The following is a 23009-nucleotide window of genomic DNA, read 5'->3' on the forward strand; positions in this document are numbered from 1 at the left end:
TGTCAAAGTGGTTTTCAGGAAAAGGAATAATAGCAGAAACAGACATTTATGGTAAAAATGAAAGTACAAGGGAAATTAGAAAAAATTTCAAGGTGAATAAAGATAAAAACATGTTATCAAAAATTGTGGGGTGTAACTAAAGTAGTACTTAGAGGAATGTTTACAGGCTTGCGTATTAATGCTGTCCATGGGGTTTAAAATCAATGATCCGAGTGTCCATCTAAAGGCCCTTAAAACCAAGGTAAGCAGGAGAAAGGAAATATTAGACAAAGAGTAGGAGTCGAATGCTACCGAAACCTCATGGAGATCAGTGACACCCAAAGCTGATGCTCTGAGAAAAGTAACAGTCTGACCACGCGAGAAAAACAGCCTGTCCGGGCACAGGAAGGGCGCGCCACACAGACCCGGGGGGCCGCCGGCCGCCTCGCCTGCCGCTCTCCCCTCTGGCCGCGCGGGTCCCGCTGTCTGCTGGCTCGACCTGCTCCTAGAAAACCCGCTGACGCTCCTTCTGCACTTTCACGCTTCGATTTCCTTCCTTGGCGGCACCTGCTTGCTTGCCCTCAGAGGCGGGAGACTGCAGAGAGGACAGGAGGAAATGAGAACCACGTCACGGCAGCGATTCACAGCCTGGAGTTCGAGGACAGGTCCCTGGAAAGACACGCGTGTCATCGGGCTGGGTGTGAGGAGAAAGGGAAAGTTTAAGTGACTTCGTATCTACCTAAGAAATTGAATTAGAGGAGTTCCCGTCGTGGCGCAGTGGTTAACAAATCCGACTGGGAACCATGAGGTTGCAGGTTTGATCCCTGGCCTTGTTCAGTGGGTTAAGGATCCGGCGTTGCCGTGAGCTGTGGTGTAGGTTGCAGACGCGGCTCGGATCCCGAGTTGCTGTGGCCCTGGTGTAGGCGGGTGGCTACAGCTCCAATTGCACCCCTAGCCTGGGAACCTCCATATGCCGTGGGAGCGGCCCAAGAAAAGACAAAAAGACAAAAACAAACAAACAAACAACAACAAAAAAGCAATTGAATGAATTAGAAACTTTTTCTTTTTTTGGTCTTTTTTGCTATTTCTTGGGCCGCACCCGCAGCATATGGAGGTTCCCAGGCTAGGGGTCCAATCGGAGCTGTAGCCACCGGCCTACGCCTCAGCCACAGCAATGTGGGATCCGAGCCGCGTCTGCAACCTACACCACAGCTCACGGCAACGCCGGATCCTTAACCCACTGAACAAGGCCAGGGATCAAACCTGCAACCTCATGGTTCCTAGTCGGATTCGTTAACCACTGCACCACGACGGGAACTCCTGAATTAGAAACTTAAAACTTTCCAGAAGAACACTCTGGGCTCACATGGCTTTGCTGGTGGATGTAGCAAACATTTAATCTAACCCAACTCTTCTGTAAATAAAGGAGGGTGAATCTGTTGCCTCGCATTTGACAAGGTCAGTGAGTCATTGACAGCAAAACCAGATGAGACATGATAAGAAACGGAGACACAGATCAGTTTCCCTCACAAGCGTAGAAAATACTTGAAAAATGAGCGGGTTGAACCCAGTGAAGAGTTAAAGGGGACGCGTCATGATGGAAGACTGGCGGGAGGGTCACAGGGTAGGGGGGCTGGAGGGCACCCCGTCCTGATGGCTTTCTTGTGGTGGGAAGGGGCCCTCCAAGGGGGGCCAGTCCTGCCCGCGGGCTGTTCTCAGGAGCCTGGGGTGGGCGTCTGCCCTCCGTCCTGGGAGCCCATCCTCGGTGGGTGCTGTCTTTCTCTGCTGTCTCCGGGCGTGTGGGCTGAGCCAAGGCTTTGTCTCCTTGAGGTGACATCACACTCTGTTTTTAGTCCCGGGGAGTAAAGTCTTCATGCCGTGTGCCACCCCTGCCGCTGCCCGGGGGGACTGGGCATTGGGCTGAAGGTGGGAGGACAGGCTGCTTTTCCGCGGGCTACGTCCATCCTCAGGGAAGCAGGAGTAGACGCCTCTGCAGCTTTGCTTGCTTTGTTGCTTTTTAGGGCCGCGTCTGCGGCATATGGAGGTTCCCAGGCTAGGGGTGCAATTGGAGCTGTAGCCACCCGCCTACACCACAGCCACAGCAACCCCAGATCCGAGCCACGTCTTCGACCTACACCACAGCTCACGGCAACGCCGGATCCTTAACCCACTGAGCGAGGCCAGGGATCGAACCTGTGTCCTCATGAATACTAGTGGGGTTTGTTACCGCCGAGCCATGATGGAAACTCCCCCTCTGCTGCTTTGGAGCCAGGAAACAGGCTGAGTTTATTTGCCTTCTGGGTGGGTGGATTCAGCGAGTCACACTGACTGAGGACTGAATCCGCGCTCTGAGGGTCTCTCGGGTTGGTCCAGAGGCCTGGGCCCTGGTCGGTGCCCTCAGGTCCAGTAACGGTCACTGCGTGTGGTCCCTGTGGGGACCCTTCGGGCCAGCGGAGTGCGGTCAGCAGGTGGCCTCCAACTGCCTGTCCCCTAGACCCGCTGGAGCTCTATGGGCTGTGGGTGCCAACATGCGGCCTCCTGCCCCCCCCCAGTGCCCACTGCCGCCTCCTTCCTCAAGTGTGCACGCGGGGGTCACGGCCGTGTGTCTGCACCCCAGACACCCCCAGCTCTGGGCTGCACTGCAAGGGGCCGGTGGCCTCGGGACGGGAGGGCGGCCCCGCCAGAGGCTCAGGGCAGGCACCTGCGGACCGGACGCTTCCCCCAGCCCGTGTTCCCGCTGTTCCTGGAACGTGCTGGATCATGCCTGGCCCAGGCTCCCCGGGGCCCCATCTAGAACCTGCCCGTCCCGCCCTCCCACCCCACCTCCACGCCGTGGCCGCCCCTTTAAGGCGACATCACAAGGCTGCGGAAGGCCGGGCGGCCTGGAACTCCGGGGTCTTGGGCGTTTCTGGAGCGCCCACGGGCACTGGGTTTGCAGCTCCATGGGGCCGCGGGCCCGCACGTGAGCACCGCGGGCACGGCCATGGCTGAGGGCAGCGAGCTGATGAAGAGGCTCATGAGCGAGAACGCGGACCTCAAGAAGCAGGTGCGCCTCCTGAAGGAGAACCAGATGCTGAAGCGGCTGCTCAGCGAGAGCTGCCAGGAGCCCTGTGGGCGCGGGAGCCGTGAGCTGCTCTTCCCCAAGGCGCCCGCCTACCCCGAGGCCTGCTCCCCCGGGAGCACAGGTGAGCCCCTGTGGCGCGTCCGGCGGCCTCCGTCCCCGCAGGGGCCCCCCACCCAGGACCCAGGCGCTCCCTCCGCCTGGTGCGTGTCCTCGGGCAGGGCCACCGAGTCTGTGCCTGGAAAACGGGCCAGTGGGTGACCACTAGAGCTGGTGGGGCTCCGTCCGTGGCCCCCGGGTGCTGCCCCTGTCGCTTGATACAGGACATCCGCATGCGCCGAGGTTGGCCCGGCAGCCTGGCGGGGCTGGTGGCGCTGGGGGGCCTGGCAGGCTGCTTTCCTCTTCTCCTCGGAGCCACAGGCACGTTCGTCCCTCGGCCCGGCCAGCGTGCCCACCGTGCTAGCCGCTGACCAAGACCAAGGCAAGGCACGGGGCTGAGCAGCGCCTGGGCGGGGACCCTGAGTATCCCCAGTGGGGAGGGACGTTGGAGCCGTAGCCCAGCTTGTCATGCAGGAGCCACTCCAGCGCCTCTGACTTTTCACAGGGAAAACAGGCTCTGATCACCTTCGGCAAGAGCAGGTGGTTCTGCTTTAAACATTTTAGAGGAAAAATTCTTTCCACACGTGGAGCGTGATTTAGGGTGTTGTTAAATCACCTAGTTTCGGGGTGGCTGGGACGTGGCAGACAGGGGATGGAGCCTGCGACCTGGCGAGCTCCGTGTCCAGAAGCCGGGGATCGCTCACAGCACCTGGCAGGGTGCAGAGGCCGCACCCCAGCCGGGGCGGTGGTGGCGGCGGGACAGACGCGGTGCCTGAGCCCTGCGGACCTGCTCTCTCGGACGAGCCAAGGGCAGGGTGTGGAAAGGTTTCCCACTGTCGAAGCTGCTTCCAAGGTTGCTGCTGGCTCCCAGTGGGCTGTGTGCATGGCTCAGGGGCCTGCCCTAGGCGTTGGCGCCTCTGGGGTCGGCCCACGCGGAAGGCGGTGGCTGTCCCTCCTCTGCGCCCTGCACACGGGGCGTGCGTGTCTCCGGGGCGTGAGGGCCCCTCGCAGCATCTCCGCACCTCCAGGCTTGAGGGACCTTGACCAGCTGGGGGACGGCGGGGAGAGGAGAGGTGGCTGGAGGAACCTCAGGGCTCATGTCCTGAGCTCCTGTCAGTGGCCAAGGCACACAGTTGTCACCAGGCGCTTGAAAAGGAGGGACCAGCCTCGCAGTGATGTGTCTGGTTATACACCCTGCGAAGGTCAGGGCCACCGTCTCCGCCTACGAGGGACATCTTGTGGGTGGCCGCTGCACAAAGTGCTTGTCCTCGGGCCTGTTGCACTGTGAAAAGTGCCAACTGCCTCCTGCCACTTTGTCCCCCAAATTGAGTCGTGCCAGGGCCTCCCTTAGCCAACACACACAGCCAACGCGTGGTCACCTGTGGACAGGCTCTCTGGGTCCGCCCCTGCTCCCCCCTCTCTGGGCCAGAGGAGTGGGCTCCGGGCTGTTGCCCAGGGTCAGAGTCAGGGCAGAGGCTCTGGGATCGTGGTCGGCACCGCACCCGTGGGCAAGCCCAGACCCTGCTGGGCACCACTCCCCAGGGGCCCAGCCCCTGGCCAGCCTGAGGCCACCAAGCCTTCCAGAGAGAGGCCTTGGAGCCCGGCGTGGGCCCCGGCTACTCTCAGGGCCACCCCCATGCCCGGGCCCAGTCTCCTGCAGCCTTGGCCTTGGGCTGGAGTTGGGAGAACCAGCAGGAGTGCTTGCGAGCAGCTGAGGTTGGAGACAGACGGGCCGAGCACCCAGCATGGCTCACGGCCCCTCAGTTGCGTTGCGTTCAAAACAAGATGTGCCTTAAAACCTGTTTTTCTCATTCAGCAGCGTTACTCAGGGCAAACTTAGAAATCCGCCAGGGCGGAGTGTGTGCTCCTGGCTCCCCTCCGAGGGCAGCCGCGTCAGATTTTCTTGGGCTTCTCTGAACTTTCTGCGGCTGTGCACGTGTGTCCAGGGGTCCCTCTGGTTACCCAACGGGGTGGGGCTGTGCTGCGCTTCCGTTTCTCCACCGTCCAGCTGGCTGCCGTGCCTTTGGGCCTCTTCTGGGGTGTCCCTGCTCCCTGTGGGGTTCCCCACACCCCCTTCGGCCCACAGGGGTCCCCTTCCAGCTTTGCCACCTGCTGAATGGTCGCTGTCGGGGATCCCTGGGGTCTTGTGCGGCTGGAGAGCTGAGGCGGAAGGGGGACCCTCTGCTGCACCCCGCGCTTTCCCACTGCGCGGAGTCACCGACAGCGCTGCTTCTCCGGGGGTTCAACGGACCGAGGGAGCGGTCCGCCGGCCAACCCGGCCCCGCCTTCCCGGACCATCGTGGTCCCCGACCCCCTGGCGCCCCAGAGCCTTCCCTGTTCTCTTGTCCCTCTCGTCTGGGTGGACATCAGACGACTGGAAAGAGTTTCGAGTGGTCTCCGTGCCGCTGGGCCTGAACGTGGGGTAGAATTGTCACTGCGTCGTTACGTTTTAAATGCGTGGTATCCCCGAGCCTTTGAATTGGACCGCCGCTCAATGAACTGTCACCTTATGTTTGAAGTTGCCGCTCTGCCTTCTTACCCTGAGGTAAATGGCCCAGCAAGAGCCCTCTAGGAGCTCCCCTGTGGTGCAGTGGTGAAGGATGCAGCGTTGTCCCTGCATCAGGGGCTCAGGTCGCTGCTCTGGTGCAGGTTTGGTCACAGGCCATGGGCTTGGCCAAAAAAAGAGAAGCAAACTTCGGATTTAGGGTTATTTCCTTAGAGTATGTTTTCCTAAAAGCAGGATCACTGGCTCAGACGGGAGGCTAATTTTTTCACGTTTCTTTTTCTTACATTTACCCAGAGCATGACTTGTCTACTGCATTTGTATTAAGTCGTATTAAGCTATTTTGGCGTGGTTTCTTCACATCTCCTCAGCTGTTTCTCACAAATAAATCTTTCGCATTGTGTGCTTGTCCCTGGAGCACCCTCGGTGACTTGTGAGTAGAGATGGGGTTTCTTTGCCACTGTGTTTTCAGTTATCGGTGTTGCAATACTTTGGAAAGCTGTTGATTTGTAATTATTTATCCTATAGCCAGCTGTTTTCTTCTGCCAAGTTTTCCAGTTCGTTCTCTGTTCTAGGTCTGTAGTTGCTCTGTTTACAAACGATCATTTTAAAGGAGATTGGCAGCTCATATACTTGTTGCTTCTGTCTTTGTCTTTATTCCTCAGGCGTTCCCTGGTGGCTCAGTGAGTTAAGGATATGGCATTGTCACTGCAGTGGCTCGGGTGGATCCTGTGGCACGGGTTTGATCCTGGCCTGGGCACTTCCTGTAGGCGGTGAACAGGGCCGGCCCTGTCTGTCCAGGATGGGGGCATATGCAGGCCGGATGCTGGGGAAGTCTCTTTTCAGTCCTTAGTTTTAAAGAACCAAACAATTGAAAAACGGCCCATTTGTTCAATATTTATGACCTCATTTCGGCACTGGTGGAAGTGCCCTCCACTGCTCCCCACAGCTCATCCGTGGGGTCTTACTAGGGTGCAAGATGCCACAGGTCTGGGGCTTGAGCGGTGTCTGTTGTGGCGTCTGGATGGGGCTTTGCTCAGGATCCCTGGACTGTCTTCCTACACGAATCTGGGCTCCAGTTTCCTCTCTGTGGGGTGTATTTAAAGGGACTTCATATCAGAGTTGTGACAAATTTATAAGCTTAATACTCAGGCGTCCTAATTTTTGCAGTGTTCCAGCCTCATTAGCTGACGTAGGAATTATGAATTGTTTGGGAACTTGAAAGATCTTACCTGCTCACAACCCACGTCTACAGTCCTTTGGAGCAGAATTATTCTATGACTTCTGGGTTTTTCTTGTTTGTTCATTGGTCCATTTAGTTTTTCTACTTCTTATTGAGTCATTTAAAAATAATTTCCAATCTCTCCTTTTATTAACGTTTTCAATTAATATTCAATTGTAGGAGTTCCTGTCGTGGCGCAGTGGAAATGAATCTAACTACGAACCATGAGGTTGCGGGTTCCATCCCTGGCCGCACTCAGTGGGTTAAGGATCTGGCGTTGCTGTGACTGTGGTGTAGGCCACAGACACGGCTCGGATCTGATGTTGCTGTGGCTGTAGGCTGGCAGCTGTGGCTCTGATTGGACCCCTAGCCTGGGAACCTCCATATGCCGCAGGTGTGGCCCTAAAAAGCAAAAAACAAAACAAGTATATATATTCAACTGTATATAATATTTCTATAATTTAAATATTATCTTCCTAGTCATTCTGATAACACTTTTCTCATTTCCGATTGTATTCCTTTATGTTTTCTATGTCTCTGAGGTAGCTTTCCACAGTTTTCCTATTTTATTGGACTTGCCGTAGAGCTGTTTCAAGTTTATCTCTGCTGTTATTTTTATGATTTTCGAACTTTTGCTTTCTTTAAGAGTTCATTCTCGGAGTTCCCGCTGTGGCTCAGTGGTAACCAACCCAACTAGTGTCCATGAGGATGCGGGTCTGATCCCCCGGCCTCGCTCAGTGGGTTAAGGAGCAGGCATGGCCACGAGTTGTGGCGTAGGCCACAGACCTGGCTCAGATCTGGATTTGCTGTGTAGGCTGGCAGCTTCAGCTCGACCCCTGGCTCAGGGAACTTCCATATGCCGCGGTCTCAGCCATAAAAAGGAAAAAAAAAGGAAAAAGAAAAGAAAGGACTTCATAAATCACAAAAGAATTGATAAGTTAAAGTTTTTATTTTAATAATTTATTAAATTATATTACAATTTAATTAAATTACATTAATTTTTTTTTTGTCTTTTCTAGGGCCACTCAAATGGCATATGGAGGTTCCCAGGCTAGGGGTCGAGTTGGAGCTGTAGCCACCGGCCTACGCCAGAGCCACAGCAACGCGGGATCCGAGCCGCGTCTGCGACCTACACCACAGCTCACGGCAACGCCGGATCGTTAACCCACTGAGCAAGGCCAGGGATCGAACCCGCAACCTCATGGTTCCTAGTGGGATACGTTAACCACTGCGCCACGACCGGAACTCCGAATTATATTAAAATTTTTTAAAATTCTGCCTGACAAGAGTTGCCATAAAAAGGTTAAAATATAAGCAAGGAACCCACTGGGAGAGGACAACACGTTTTAACGAGAAATTAACATGTAGGCTACCAAAGCAACTGATGCCTGTCCCTTCCAAAGACTAGTCAACCGAGAAAATAAGCAAAGGACAGCGCCGCACAGAAAGCAGACCCCAGAGGCCAGCGTGGGAAAGGTGTTCAGCTTCACGGGGTTTAGGGGAAAGCCGTGCGTGTCCTCAGCTGGTCTGCCCACACCAAGCGTTGCTGAACGGCTGGTGGTCGTGGAGAAAGCCGAGACAGTTCAACAGCCCGCGCCCGAGTCCGGGTGTAGACGCGGAGGGTACTTGCGCGGCGCAAGAAGGCGTCGGAGGGCTGCGGCTCACGGCTTGGCGTTTGCAGGGCAACCTGGAGGCAGCCCCACGCGCAGCCGTGGGTGGTGGGTAGAAAGGTCTGTGTGTGTGTGTGTGTGCGCGCGCGCGCGCGCACACACGTGTGCCAGGCAGCGGTTGCGTGAACCAGCGAGCGACCAAAGGACTCACTCGCCGTGGAGAAATCTCGAAACGCGATCACGCTGCAGCGAAAAGGTCTGTTTCCGAGTCAGGCGGAGGTCGGATGAGCCGCAGCAGAGCTTGGGCGGCGCGCGAAGGCCGCCGCGGGCTGCGGGGCGTGTGCGGGCGCCGGCGGGGGGCGGCTGCCTGGGGCCGCGCCGCCCGCGGCCGCCTCGCCCGCCTCCGTCGTCGCGGCGCGAGCAGGAGGCCCCCCAGCTCCCGGGTGTTGGAGGCGCGTCAGCCTGACCCCCTTTCCTCCCTGTCGCAGGGCCGGACTTCGGACGGTTCCCCGGCGTCCCGGAGGCGCCCTCGCAGCTGCAGGCCTCCTCCCTGGAGGACCTGCTGTGCTCGCACGGCCCGCTCTCCGGCGAGGACGACGCCTCCCCGGGCTGCGCCGCCGCCGCCGCCCAGGCGCCCTTCAAGGCCTTCCTCAGCGCCCCCGAGCTGCGCGCGCCCCGCGCCTCCGACGGGAAGCCGTCCCCGCTGCTGAGCCCCCTGCACGACCCGCTGGCGGACAAGACCCTGCTGGAGCCCAGGGAGGTGGGCCGGCCCAAGAAGGTGTGCTTCTCGGAGTGCAGCCTGCCCTCGGGGGACAGGACCCGGAGGAGCTACTACCTGAACGGTAGGGGGCGCCTGCTGCGGGCGCTGGGAGGGTGGTCCCGCCGCGCCGCCTCCGCCCTCCGCCCTCCGCCCCGCGGGAGGAGCCGGGGCCTGCGGGGCCGGGGGGCGGCGTCTGCCCAAGTCTTGGGACCATTTAAAAACAAATAAGTTCCGGGCGTTCCCATCGTGGCGCAGTGGTTAAGGAATCCCGCTAGGAACCATGAGGGTGCGGGTTCTATCCCTGGCCTTGCGCCGTGGGTTAAGGATCCAGCGTTGCTGTGGCTGTGGCGTAGGCCGGTGGCTGCAGCTCCGATTCGACCCCTAGCCTGGGAACCTCCATATGCCGCGAGAGCGGCCCTAGAAAAGGAAAGAAAAAAAAAAGAGTTCTTTGTATATTCTGGATAGAAGCCCTTTGGGGGTATGTTTTGCAAACATGGTCTCCCGGTCTGGCTTTTCCATTTTCACAACGTGTCTTTTGAAGAGCAAAGCTATTTAATTTGACGACGTCCCATTTATTAATTTTTTTCTTTTCTGTAAGTTCAGGCTTTTTTGTATCCTCCTTAAGAAATCTTGACAAACTGAAGTCACAAAGGTTCTCTCCTACGTTTGTTTGGAAGTCGAGTAGTTTTTGGTTTTACATTTGGTTTCTGATCAAATTCAAGTTAATTTTCGTGCATGGTATGAGGTTGGCCTTAGGTAGGCATTTGTTCCAGCCCCAGTGTTTTAAAAGATTATCCTTTTCCCACTGAGTGACCTTGTCGTGTTTGTCAAGAATCAGGTGTATTTCTCAGACACATACGCTTTCTCATTTATCTGTGTGTATTGATTGCAGTTACACTGTCTCAGTGGCTGTAGCTCTCTAATAAGCCTGTAAATCAGAGTGTTAAGTTCGTCAACTTCGTTCTTTTTTCAAAGATGTTCTGGCTATTCTAGGTCCTTTGCACTTCTGTATGAATTTTAGAATCGGTCTGTCCATTTCCACTAGAAAAGCTGGCTGGGATTTTGACTGGAACGGTCCAGGTCCCTTAGATCAGTTTTCAGGGAAATGGCACCTTAACAACTCCGAGCCTGTGGGCCTGTGAACACTGTGCTGGCACAGCCTGTTTTGTTGCACGTTCCTTTTCGGTGCTTCACATATTTTGCATTTTTCAGAAATTGAAGGTTTGTGGCAACGCTGCATTGAGCAGGTCTTTTGGCACCATTTTCCCAAAGGCATTTGCTCATTTAGTGTCTGTGTGTCACATTTTGCTAATTCTTGAAATATTTCATAATTTCCCATTATTTTTACTTTTGGTTTTTTCTCTTTTATGACCATACCCGTGGCATATGGAAGTTCCTGGGCCAGGTATTGAATCCGAGCCAAAGCTATGCCTACACCATAGCTGCAGCAATGCCAGATCCTTTAAGCTCCTGTGCTGGGCCAGGGACGGACCCCACGCCTCTGCAGCTGCGTTCTTAACCCACTGCTCTGCAGTCGGAGCTCCGGTACCTTCCCATGACGATGATCTTTGCTGTGGGGTCTGGGACCGGTGTCCTTTGATGTTACTATTGCAATCGTTTGGGGACACCGTGGGCCCCACCATGCAAGACCAGACAGCAGACTTAGTGGTTAAATATGTGTGTTCTCCACCGGCCAGCCCGTCCCCATCTGGCTGCCTTTCTCAGGCCTCCCTGTTCCCAGAGACACAATGGTATTAGGCCAGCTAAGGGCCCTACAGTGGCCTCTAAGTGTTCAAGTGGAAGGAAGGGTCCCGTGGCTCTCACTTAAAATCAAAAGCTAGAAGGGACTCAGCTGAGTGAGGAAGGAGCGTTGAAAGCCGAGCCGGCCGAAAGCTAGGCCTCTTGCACCAAACAGTTCGCCAAGAGGTGAATGCAAAGGAAGGTTCTCGAAGGAAATTAAAAGGGCTCCAGTGAACACACGAATGATAAAAAAGCCTTATCTCTGGAGTTCCTATTGTGGCTCAGCGGTAATGAACCTGGCTAGTATCCATGAGGATGTGAGTTCAGTCCCTGGGTTAAGGATCTGGTGTTGCCGTGAGCTGAGGTCGCAGGTTGCAGATGAGGCTCGGATCCTGCATTGCTGTGGCTGTGGTGTGGGCCGGCAGCTGCAGTTCCGATGACACCCCTAGCCTGGGAACTTGCTTATGCCAAAAGTGTGGCCCTAAAAAAAAATCCAAAAAACCCCACCAAAAAACAGCCTTATTGCTGACATAGAGACAGTTTGAGTGGTCTGGATGGAAGATCAGACCAGCCGCAACACTCCCTGAAGCCAAAGCCTCATCCACGGCAAGCCCCTGACTCTCTCTAAGCCCGTGAAGGCTGAGAGAGGTGAGCAAGCTTCAGCAGGTACGTGTGAAGCTGGCAGAGGTGGGTTCATGAGGTTAAGGAAAGTAGTTCTCTTCGTAAGGTAAAAGTGCTGCTGTAGCAAGTCACCCCGAAGGTCTGGCTAAGATCCTTCACGAAGCTGACCACACTGCACAGCATTTTGCACTGTAGAGAGAACAGCCTCATGCTGGAAGAAGATGCCAAGTAGGACTTTAGAGAGGAGACGTCAATGCCTGGATCCAAAGCTTCAAAGGACAGGCTGGCTCCCTTCTAATGCCCCCGGTGGCTTAAGCTGAAACCACTGCTCGTTGACCATCTGAAAAAATCCTAGGGCCCTTAGGATTGTGCCAGAGCGCCGCTGCCTGTGCCCTATACATGGGACAGCAAAGCCTGAATGACAGCAATCTGGTTGCAGCACGGTTGGCCGAATGTTTTAAGCACACTGTTGAGAGCTAGAGAAAAATGAGATTCCCTTGAAAATACATTGGCAATGCCCCTGGTCACCCAAGAGCCCTCGTGGAGACGGACCGTGAGATGAATGTAGTTTCATGCCTGCTGACACAGCATCCATCCTGCAGCCCACGGAGCAAAGAGTAATTTTGACTTTCAAGTCTTACCGTTGAGGAAACTCGTTTCTCAAGGCTATGGCCCCATAGACAACAGGGCCGCTGCTGGATCTGGGCAAAGTCACCTGAGAACCCTTCCGGAAAGGATTCCCCCGTCTGGATGCCATTAAGAACGTTTGTGATTCCTGGGAAGAGGTGAAAATACCGGCATTAACAGGAGTTCGGAAGAACCTTCGTGGATGGCTTTGAGGGCTTCGGGTCTTCCGTGGAGGAAGTAACTGCGGATGTGGTGGAAACATGAAGAGAACCAGAACTAGCAGTGGAGCCTGCGATGTGACTGAATTGCTGCATCTCCTGGTAAAACCTTAACAGATGAGAAGTTGCTGCTTGTGGATGAACAAAAGAAAGTGGTTTCTTGAGGTGGAATCTACTCGTGGTGAAGACGCTGTGAGGATTGCTGAAATGACAGAGGATTTAGAACATTGCATGAACTCAGTCGAGAAAGCAGCGTAGGGTTTGAGAGGATTAACTTTGATTTTTTTTTTTTTTTTTTTGGCTGCCTGTGGCAGATGGAGTTCCCAGGCTAGGGATCAGATCCAAGCTGCAGTCTCGACCTAAGATGCAGCCGTAGCAATGCTGGATCTTTAACCCACTGTCAGGCCGGGGTTTGAACCCGCATCCCAGCGCTCCCGAGACACCGCCGATGCCCTTGTGCCACAGTAAGCACTCCGGGTTAACTTTAATTTTGAAGGAAGTTTTAGCCTGGGTGCAATGCCAGCAAACGGCATCGCATGCTGCAGAGAAATCACTCCTGAAAGGAAGACTCAATCGGCGTGACAAACGTGACCGTCGCCTCTTCCAGAAATCGCCACCACCGCCTCGGCCTTCGGCAAAGCACAGCCTCGTCAGTCGGCAGCTGCGACACTGAGGCAAGACCTGCCCCCACAGAAAGGTCATGACTCAACTCAGTGAAGGCTCAGATGATGCTCAGCATTTTGTTTTAGCAGTGAAGTATTTTATTTACATATTTGTTTATTTATTTTTTTGTCTTTTTGCCTTTTCTAGGGCCACTCCCGTGGCATATGGAGGTTCCCAGGCTAGGGGTCGAATCGGAGCTGAAGCCACCGGCCTCCACCACAGCCACAGCAACGAGGGAGCCGAGCTGTGTCTGCAACCTACACTACAGCTCACGGCAACGCCGGATCCTTCACCCACTGAGCAAGGCCAGGGATCGAACCCACAACCCCATGGTTCCCAGTCGGATTCATTAACCGCTGCGTCACGACAGGAACTCCAGCAATAAAGTAGTTTAAAATTAAGGATTGTACATTTGTTTTTTCAGACATAATGTTATTGCACACAATAGACTAAAATATAGTGTAAACCTAACTTTAAAAAAATTTTATCGGAGTATGTTTAACTTACAAAGTTGCAGTGTAACCCTAATTTTACATGCACTGAGAAAGCAAAAAAATCGTGTGACTTGCTTTATTGCAATATCTACTTTATGTGGTGTCTGGAACTAAAGCAGCAATATCTCCAAAGTATTCCTCTGTGTCTCTCCATTTATTTAGTCCTTTAAAAAAAGAACACTGTTGGGAGTTCCCGTTGTGGTGAAGGGGAACGAATCCCACTAGTATCCATGAGAATGCGGGTTCGGTCCCTGGCCTTGCTCAGTGGGTTGGGGGATCCGGTGTTGCCATGAGCTGTGGTGTAGGTTGCAGACACAGCTCGGATCCAGCTTTGCTGTGGCTGTGCTGTAGGGTGGCAGCAACAGCTCTGTTTTGACCTGGGAACTTCCATCTGCCTAAAAAGCAGAACAACAACAACAACAAAAAACAAAAAAAGGACATTGTCTCTCAGCAATGTTTTATAGTTTTCTGTTTTACACATTTTGCACATTTTTGTTGAATTTACCCCTTAGTATTTTGTTTTTTTTGACGTTAAATAAATAATATTGTTTTTGTCAAGTTGAATTGATTGTTTCTAGTATATTGACATGATTGATTTTTGTATATTGACCCCGTGATTATTAATTTTGTCTACTTGACTGGGCCATTAGGTGCCCAGATATTTGGTCAAATGCTAATCTGAGTATTTCGGGGAGGATGTTTTTGGGTGCATTTAATATTTAATTCAATTAGACTGAGTAAAACAGATTGGCCTCCTTATTGTGGGTGGGCCTCATCCAATCAGTTGAAGGACAAAAACATTGACTGAATAGGACAAAAACGTTGACTCTCCAAGTAAGAGAGAATTCCTCCTGCCTGACTTCCTTTGGATTGCAGCTGAACTCTTAGCTCTTCTCGGGTCTCAAGCCTCCAGTCCTTTAGACTGGAAACACATCATTGGTTCTCTTGGTTCTCAGACCTTGAACTCAGACTAGGACGAAATCATGAGCTCTTTTGAGCCTCCAGCTTGCTGACTCAGCCTCTCAGATCTTGGGACTTTTTATATCATGTGAGCCAATTCCTTATGATAAACACACACACATACACACACACACACACACACAGAATTCTGTTTCTGTTTCTCCAAAGAACACTGACAAATTCAGTCTGTATCCTGCAGCCTAACTGAACTCATGTATTTGTTCTAGTAGCTTTTTTTTTGTAGATTCCTTAAGACAGATGATCATGTCATTTGTGAATATAGACAAAGTTATTTTTTCATTTCTAATCTGTTTGCCTTTAATTTCTTTTTCTTGTATTATTGCATTGGCTAGAACAGTGTTGAATAGAAATGGCACCAGTGGGCATTCTTGTCTTTTTCTGATGTGGGGGAAAGCATTCAGTCTGTCAGCATTAAGTAGGATGATAGCTGTGTTTTGTAGATGCCCTTCTCAGGTTGCGGAAATGCCCTTTAATTCTTTGTTTGCTTAGAGTTATCCTGAATGGATTTTGGAGTTTGTCGAGTGCTTTGTCTGTAACTATTGAGATGAGCATTTGGTTTTCATTCGAAGTCCACGAATACAGTGGCTAACATTGACTGATGTTTGAGTTATAAGCCAACCTTGCATTCCTAAGATAAACCTCACTTGGTCATGACGGATCATATTTTTTTGTATTGTTGGATTCAATTTACTAAATTTTTGTTAGGAATTTTTGCAGTCTGTGAGGACTATTGGCCTATAGTTTTCTCATAGTGGCAGTTTTGGATTTTGGTATTGGGTTGCTATTAGCCTCAGTGAATGAAGTAGAAATTGTTCCATCTTTAATTACCTAGAGGAGTTTGCATAGAATTGGCTTTATGTATTCCTTAGGTTTTGGTAAAATTCACCACTGAAACCATCTGAACCTTGAATTTTCTTTGTAGGAACATTCTCCCCCTACCCCCCCAAATTCAATTTGCTTAGTTGTGATTAGGCTACTCACATTTTCTGTTTCTTCTTGAGCAAGCTTTGGTAGTTCACTCACAAAAGTGAGCTTGTGTGTCTCTTTGGATACATCCCAGTTGTTAAATTTATTGGCATACAGTTGTTCTTAATGTTCAGTTATTATCCTTTTAATGTCTGTAAAACTTGTGGTGAGCCATCTCTCATTTCTGATAGTGGTAGTTGTCATTTTTTTTTTTCTGTAAGAAGTCCTAGAAGTTTACCCATCTTTTTATTTTTTTGACTGTACCTGTGGCATGCAGAAGTTCCTGGGCCAGGGATCGACCTCATGCCACAGCAGCCACTGGAGCCACTGCAGTGACAATGTCAGGTACTTAACTTGCTGAGCCACTTGGGAACTCACTCATCAATCTTATTGAGTATTTTCTTTGAGGAATCGGTTTCTGGCTGAATCTTGGAAGGCCCCGGGTGGACTAGAAATGATTTCTAGGTCGTCTTAGGTGTAGCTCATTTATTTCACCTAATGTATACTTTAGAGGTGGGGGGGCAGGGAGACAGCCTGACTCCTGATGAGATCAATGTATTGATATGGGGGTGGGGTGGGGGGAGTTTGCACCCTGCTCCTCCATGCCCCCCATTTTTCCTAACATGCTTCTGTGTAGTGTGTCTGGGTCCCAGCTTTAATTCCTGGGTGCCTTCTGCAGCCCTGGCGAGTGATGAGGAAGGAGGACCCGGGAAACTAGGAAACATGGTTGAAAGAAATCAAGGAAGACCCGAGTAAATGCCAAACCAGCTCGTGGTCGTGGAGGAAAAGCCTTAATACATCAAGACGGCCAACTCCCCCAAGATGGTCTACGCATTTCAGTGGCACCCCATCCAGATCCCATGTGGCTTCTTTGCAGATGCTGACAGGCTGATCCTAAAACACGTATGGACACGCTTGGCAGGACGAGCTTGAAAAGGACAGCGGAGTCGGAGGACTCGCACACAATTTCAGAATTTACTATAGAGCCACACTGATCAACGCTGTGGTGGTGAAGAGGCACAGGTCGATGAAGCAGAGCTGAGAATCCAGACCTAAACCCGTGCACTCAGGTTTGATGTCTGCCAAAGGTGCCGAGCCAGTTCAATGGAGAGTCGGTCTTTGCAACAAGCGGTGCTGAGAAAGTGGGCTCCACATGCAAAAGAATGAAGTTGCACTTCATATCACATGTGAAAATTAATTCAAATGGATCAAAGACTTAAAAGACCCCAAAGAGCCAAAACAATAGAACTCTTAGAAGAAAACACATATGTATTTTATGACCTTGGATTTGACGATAGATTCTTAGCTGTGACACCAAAGGCATGAGCAACAAAAGAAAAAGAAGATAGATGGGACTTTCTCAACAGTAAACACTTTGGTGTTTCAAAGGAATATTTCAGGAAAGGAAAAGCCGGGAGTTCCTGTTGTGGCTCAGTGGAAGCATGTCTGACTGGAGTCCACGAGGACGCACGTTCAATCCCTGGCCTCGCTCAGTGGGTCACGGATCCAAGCGATGCCGTGAGCAGTGGTGTCGGTCGCAGACGCGGCTCGGATCCCGCGTTGCTGCGGCTCTGGTGCAGGCCGGCGGCTACAGCTCTGATTCACCCCCTAGCCTGGGACCCTCCATGGGCCGCTGGGGTGGCCCTCAAAAGAAAAAAAGTGAAAAACCAACTCAGGAAATGAGGGAAAATGTGTGTAAATCGTGTATCTGATAAGGGAATAGTATCCAGAATGTGTAAGAACTCTTATTCAACAGGAAAGAGACAATCAGGATCTCCCGTTGTGGCCCAAGGGTAACGAACCCGACCAGTCTCCATGAGGATGGGGGTTCGATCCTTGGCCCTGCTCAGTGGGTTAAGGATCTGGCGTTGCTGTGAGCTGCGCTGTAGGTCACAGATGTGTCTTGGATCTAGCTTTGCTGTGGCTGTGGTGTAGACCAGCAGCTACAGCTCTGATTCGACCCCTAGCCCGGGAACTTCCACAGGCCGCGGGTGCGGCCCCAAAGAGACAGTCAGCTTAAACATGGCCGAAGACCTCAGACCTTTCCCCAGAGAAGACACGCAAGTGGCCAAGGAGCACATGAGAAGAAGCTCGATGTGTCATTAGCAAAACGCCAGCGAAAACCCCAGTGAGCTACCACTTCCTCCCCAGGAGGGTGGTTTAAGGACAGTGCTGCAGGGGATGTGGGGATGGGAACCCACACACGTGGCACCGAGGAGAAGAGCCGGGCCGAGCCTGAGAACTTCCGCAAGGAGTCTCCCGGGTCCCAGCCATTCCCTTCCGGGCATACGGCCGAAAGGCTTCGAACCTCTGTCCACACAGAGGTTTTTCGGTGTGAGTGTTCACAGCAGCCCCAAAGTGGAAACAGCACAAACGCCTGTTGTCGGAGGAGGGATGAGCAAGATGAGGGAGCGTGTTAGTCACTCAGAAGTAGAGACGTGCAGCTGAGCGGGGTGCCGGTCCCAGGACCGCGCCGTGAGGCCCAGAAGGGGTGAATCTGGAGGGACGCAGGTAGATTTGTGGATACGGGGTAGAGAATTGCGAGTGGCTGCTGATGTGTCCAGGGCTTTTTCCTGGTGATAAAAACATTTTGGAGTTAGAGTGTGGTGATGGTTGTACAACTCGATGAATATGCTAAACCCCACGGAATTTCGTACTTGAGAAAAGTGAATTTTATGATTTACTTATTTAATTTTTGTCTGGTTAGGGCCACGGGTGTGGCATACGGACGCTCCCAGGCTGGGCATTTGAATCAGAGCGGTAGCTGCCGGCTACACCACAGTCGCAGCAACGCCGGGTCCCCCCACTGAGCGAGGCCAGGGATCGGACCGAATTCTCATGGACACCAGTCGGGTTCTTGACCCACTGAGCGGCGATGGGAACTCCAAAAGCAGTGAATCGCATAATGTGAATTATATCTCAATTAATTAAAAGGGAAAAACAATAAAAGTGAGTGGGAAGCAGTGCCCGCAGCCCGGGTCCCTTTGTCTGCAGGTGGGGTCGGAGGCCCCTCGAAGGGTCACTGGGGGCACGAATCAAGTCGTGGAAGGACAGATGCTCCAGGAGGGGGAGGACGCAGCCCGGCCGGTTGCTGGCGGCCTTGATGGCCCCTCTGAGCCTCTGTCACCGGGTTACCTGCGATTCCAGAGTCTATCCTGATGCTCCCGCCGCAGTTGCCAGATCACTTTCTCGACACCCTCTGTGGCTCCCTGTTTCCGCAGGGTCACCCCAGCATTTTTCCTCGGCTCTCGGACACCTGGCCCTCTGCCTCCCTAACTCTGTGACCTTGTGACCCTGGGGCCCCTCACCCCCCCAGGCCCCACCCCTGCCTGTAGAGCTCATCTCCCTTGAGACCCGGACTGGCCTCAATTCGGTCTGATCCCTGGACGCCCCCCGCTCAGCACCTGCACAGTGTGGCTGAGTGAGCAGAAGGACAGGTGTCTCCAGCAGCCCCTCGGTCAGCAGCCTGTCTGCAAAGGAGGGGGCTGCCGACACCTGGATTGGCAAGCCCGTGTGGACCGGCCGCCACGTTCCGGGATCCGGGGACGCGTGGTTATGTGGACAAAGTCACAGCATGGGGCTGAGGGAGGGCAAACCACTGCCTGCGGTCACAGCAGGGTGGGTCCAGGAGCCCAGCGCTCAGCCCGCACAGAGTCCCCAGGGGCAGCCCAGCGACCCCCAGGCCACCGAGCCCTGCCAGCAAAGGTGGGAAGTCAGACTGACCTCTCCGTGTGGTAGGGGGTCCTGAGTGTCAGGCTGGGCCCTCGGGGGCCATGACTGTTGGGGGTAACAGGACCGGGGTGCCAGCTCGCCCCTGCATGGCACCCAGCCCGTCTGTGCACTGCTGGCCACCGGACAGACCAGCAGGGCTGCACGCATCCAAGCCCCTTGGCAGGGTGGAAAGTTCCAGGGGTGTCTGGTGGTAACCGTTGGCGGTAACAGCGTGGTTCTCAGAGGGCGTCTCCTTCCAACCCAGAGATCCTCTCGCAGCGCAGCAGAGTCTCGCTGTTGCATAAACATCAGGCCCGCCTTCAATGCCAAGAGGTTGCCAGGACAGTCCCACCGCCTCTCGCAGCTACGCAGACGGGACCCACACGTGTTACATACGTGTGCCTGAATTAATCATACCCCACCCTCAGGTGGGGGACACGTGTAGCCCATCCCAAGGTCACCTGGTCACAGGGCTCGGGTCTCTGTGGGGTGGTCACCCCTGAGCATGTGCTGGGCAGACTCGCTGGTGACGGGGGGACAAGAAAAACAATCCTGGGCTATGAAGCCGACTTTTAAAATATTGACGTCCATCTCAGAGGGCGGGAGAAAGGCCTTGGGACCTGGGTTGCTCAGGGACCATGCCGACAGTAGGAGGAGGGGAAAGCTCGTTTTCCACTCTGGCAATGCAACACTCAGAGTTTCCTTTGAAATCTGTGTTTGCCTCACAGTGGGGCCCTTGACTGCGGGGAGGAGGGTGCCCCTCAGGTCACAACCAGGGCCCTGCAGGAAGGCCCTGCAGGGACCCCTGAGGCTTCACCCCCACACCCACAGTGGCCACACCTGGGTGGACCCTAGAGCACAGGGAGGAGGCGTCCCTGTGGCCCGTCTCACGCCCCACCTCCCCTGCAGAGATCCAGAGCTTCACTGGCACAGAGAAGGACGGGCGCATTGTGGGCGAGATCGCCTTCCAGCTGGACCGGCGCATCCTGGCCTACGTCTTCCCAGGGGTGACCCGGCTCTATGGCTTCACTGTGTCCAACATCCCTGAGAAGATCAAGCAGGTGCGCCTTCCTGCCTGGGGTCCCCTCCCTGCCCCCCCACCCCCGGGGGGGGGCGTCCCTGCATGCCCTAGGACTCCCCTCCCCACCCAGGGGCCCATCCTTGCTCTGGGGTGCCCTTGCAGCCCTGTCACCCACGGCGCTCACACAGCTGCAGGCCTCGGCAAGGCCGAGTGGTGTCCGAGGCACGCGTGCCGGGGGGTGTGATGAGCTGGCCCCATGAGGTCCTTTGTAAGCGCCCTGTGCTTTGTGGCCTGGGACAGTCTCAGGAAGGAGGGCTCGGAGCCGCGGGGCCCTTTGAGGCTCAGGCCTGGCTGGCAAGACGCCTCCTGCGGGTCTCCCTGCCCTTGCCCCCAGCACGGCTGGAGGGACACCGGGGGCGGGGGCGGGTTCCGGGCCTCAGTTTCCCCACGCACAGGGCCTCACCTGTCCGCCCTGGCCCTGGCTCGGCCTCGCCTCCCGCCTCCCGCCTCCCTGCGGCCTCGCCCACCCCCCGTGCCGGTGCCCGCAGACGTCCATCAAGTCCCTGGACGGCTCCGTGGACGAGAAGAAGCTGCGGGAGCTGACGCACCGCTACCTGACGCTGACGGCGCGCCTGGAGCGGCTGGGCTACAGCCGCGACGTGCACCCGGCGTTCAGCGAGTTCCTCATCAACACCTACGGCATCCTGAAGCAGCGGCCCGACCTGCGCGCCAACCCGCTGCACGGCAGCCCGGCCGCCCTGCGCAAGCTCGTCATCGACGTCGTGCCCCCCAAGTTCCTGGGCGACTCGCTGCTGCTGCTCAACTGCCTGTGCGAGCTTTCCAAGGAGGACGGCCGCCCGCTCTTCGCCTGGTGACCCCGCCGCCCCGCGCCTCCTGCAATAAACGCGTGTTGCAACCCGGCGCCGCGCTCCTCGTCCGCTCCGCGGGAGGGCGTGCCGAGGGCGCCAGGGCCCGGCCGCGACCCCGCGCTGTCCCGCCCGCCCGGCCGCCCGGCCGCGGGCGCACCTGCCGCCGCCCCGCCGCCCACACCTGCGCGGCGAGTGGCCCTGCATTAAAGTCGTCTGTTTGCTGTCGCTCCTCTCCCGCTGCTCTTTGAGGGCGGAGGCGCTGCCCCCGGCCCGGCCCCTTCCCCCCCCCCGGGGGGGGGTCTGAAAGGGCCAGCGGGTCCCGCCCAGTGGGGGTCTCCCGAGGGTAGCGCCTGAGCCAGGGGTTCAAGGCAGACACGGGCTCCTGGCTGCCAGGTCAGGGATTTCAAGACCCAGGCAGCAGAGCTTCAGGCCGGCAACTGGGTGGGTGCGCGGGGCCGTGAGGTGGGCCCAGGGCAGCCGGTTTATGTGCTGTCTGCTGCCGGGTTCTGGAACGGGAGCCAGGCCTCTCCGGTTGGAAGATGGGAACAGAATCCAGCCCCCGGCCTTGGCGAGGTCTCTTTTCCCTGTACGTGGTGGCGCCCTCTAGGGGCCCTGCTCAGCAGCTCTTTATGGCACCTGCGTTCAGGAACTGATCCCAGCATCGCACTGGGTCCCATCCGGGCCTCTTACGCCCCCAGCCGTGGCCAAGCCCTGGCTCAGAGGGGTCTCCGCGGGAAAAAGAGCACCGCTCCTGCCAGGCTGCGTCTCTCCTGAGGCCTAGAAAGCGCCCCGGGCCCCACCTCACCCCAAGCCCAGCCCTGCAGTCAGGAAGCCTTCCTGGGTTGGCCTTGGCAGGGAGGGCCTCTGGTTCCCTCTCTGCTACGGCGTGAGGATGGAGGGGCGAGGGGCCCCGTCCCTTGCTCCTCATGGCCTGGTGCGTCTTTCCGTCAGCTTGGGTGCTGCAGCCAGTACCACAGACGGGCCACTTAAACAGTGGAAATGTATCATCTCACGGTTCTGGAGGCTGAAGTCTGGGACCTGGGTGTGCTGGGTGCCTCCTCTTGGGGCCTCTTCCCTTGGCGTGTAGACGGCGGTCTTCTCCCTGTGTCGTCGAGCGGTCATCACAGAAGGATGCAACGACCAGGGCCCAGCCCAGCGACCTCGTTTTAACCTAATTACTGCTGCAAACACCGTCTCCAAACACAGTCACACTGGGGATTAGGAATTCAGGACATAAATTTGGGCAGGGGTCTCACAGTTCAGCCTACCCTTGCCCTCCCCTCCCAGGTGCCAGCGCCCACCCTGTGGGGGCCTCTGCTTGGCGCAGGGCCACCTGACAGGCACTTCCCCCCCGGGGGGGGCTGCAGGTTCTTTTGGGTGGGACCTGGGGTTAGGACCTGGGTTTGGGAGCTGCCCTGGTTGAGCCTGCAGGGTGCCAGCTGCTGCTGGGGCTCCCACACCCCCTCCTGGGACCTGGGGGCGGTACGGCCGCCACACACACATGTTCACCCACAGTCGCCCACCCACTCCCCCTCTCCCAGTCCCCGTGAACGGCTGCTTGGGTGGGATGGGGGGCTTCCCAAGGGCCAGTCGGCTGGGGACCTGAGAGACCCCTGTGGTGGCAAGCACCTCCGACACTGACCGCCCCAAGGCTGTGTGGGGTGCCTGCTTCTGGGAAGGCCACACATGGGTGCAGCCGGTTCTTGGGAGGGGCCTGTGGGGGTCCATGGGCTGCCAGGATGACCACGTGACTGGTGGGCCTTTGCGGGATGGAAACACCCCCTGTTCAAAAACTACGAAGGAGGAAGTCCCATTGCGGCTCCGTGGGTTAAGAACCCAACTTGTATCCATGAGGACTCGAGTT

The 23009-nt window shown here is 55.2% G+C and overlaps 1 protein-coding gene across 1 annotated transcript; it reads left to right on the forward strand.

Annotated features, from left to right (window-relative positions):
- The first annotated feature begins 2876 nt into the window (after nt 1-2876).
- SPATC1L (spermatogenesis and centriole associated 1 like) lies at nt 2877-21192 on the forward strand. Its single transcript, XM_013990236.2, has 4 exons — nt 2877-3164; nt 8963-9316; nt 20165-20316; nt 20825-21192. Exons 1-4 carry the CDS (start codon nt 2963-2965, stop codon nt 21149-21151), a joined length of 1035 nt encoding a protein of 344 aa, XP_013845690.2. The 5' UTR covers nt 2877-2962; the 3' UTR covers nt 21152-21192.
- Nucleotides 21193-23009: the final 1817 nt, after the last annotated feature.

The sequence above is a fragment of the Sus scrofa genome, unplaced genomic scaffold, assembly GCF_000003025.6.
Source record: "Sus scrofa isolate TJ Tabasco breed Duroc unplaced genomic scaffold, Sscrofa11.1 Contig944, whole genome shotgun sequence".
NCBI lineage: Eukaryota > Metazoa > Chordata > Mammalia > Artiodactyla > Suidae > Sus > Sus scrofa.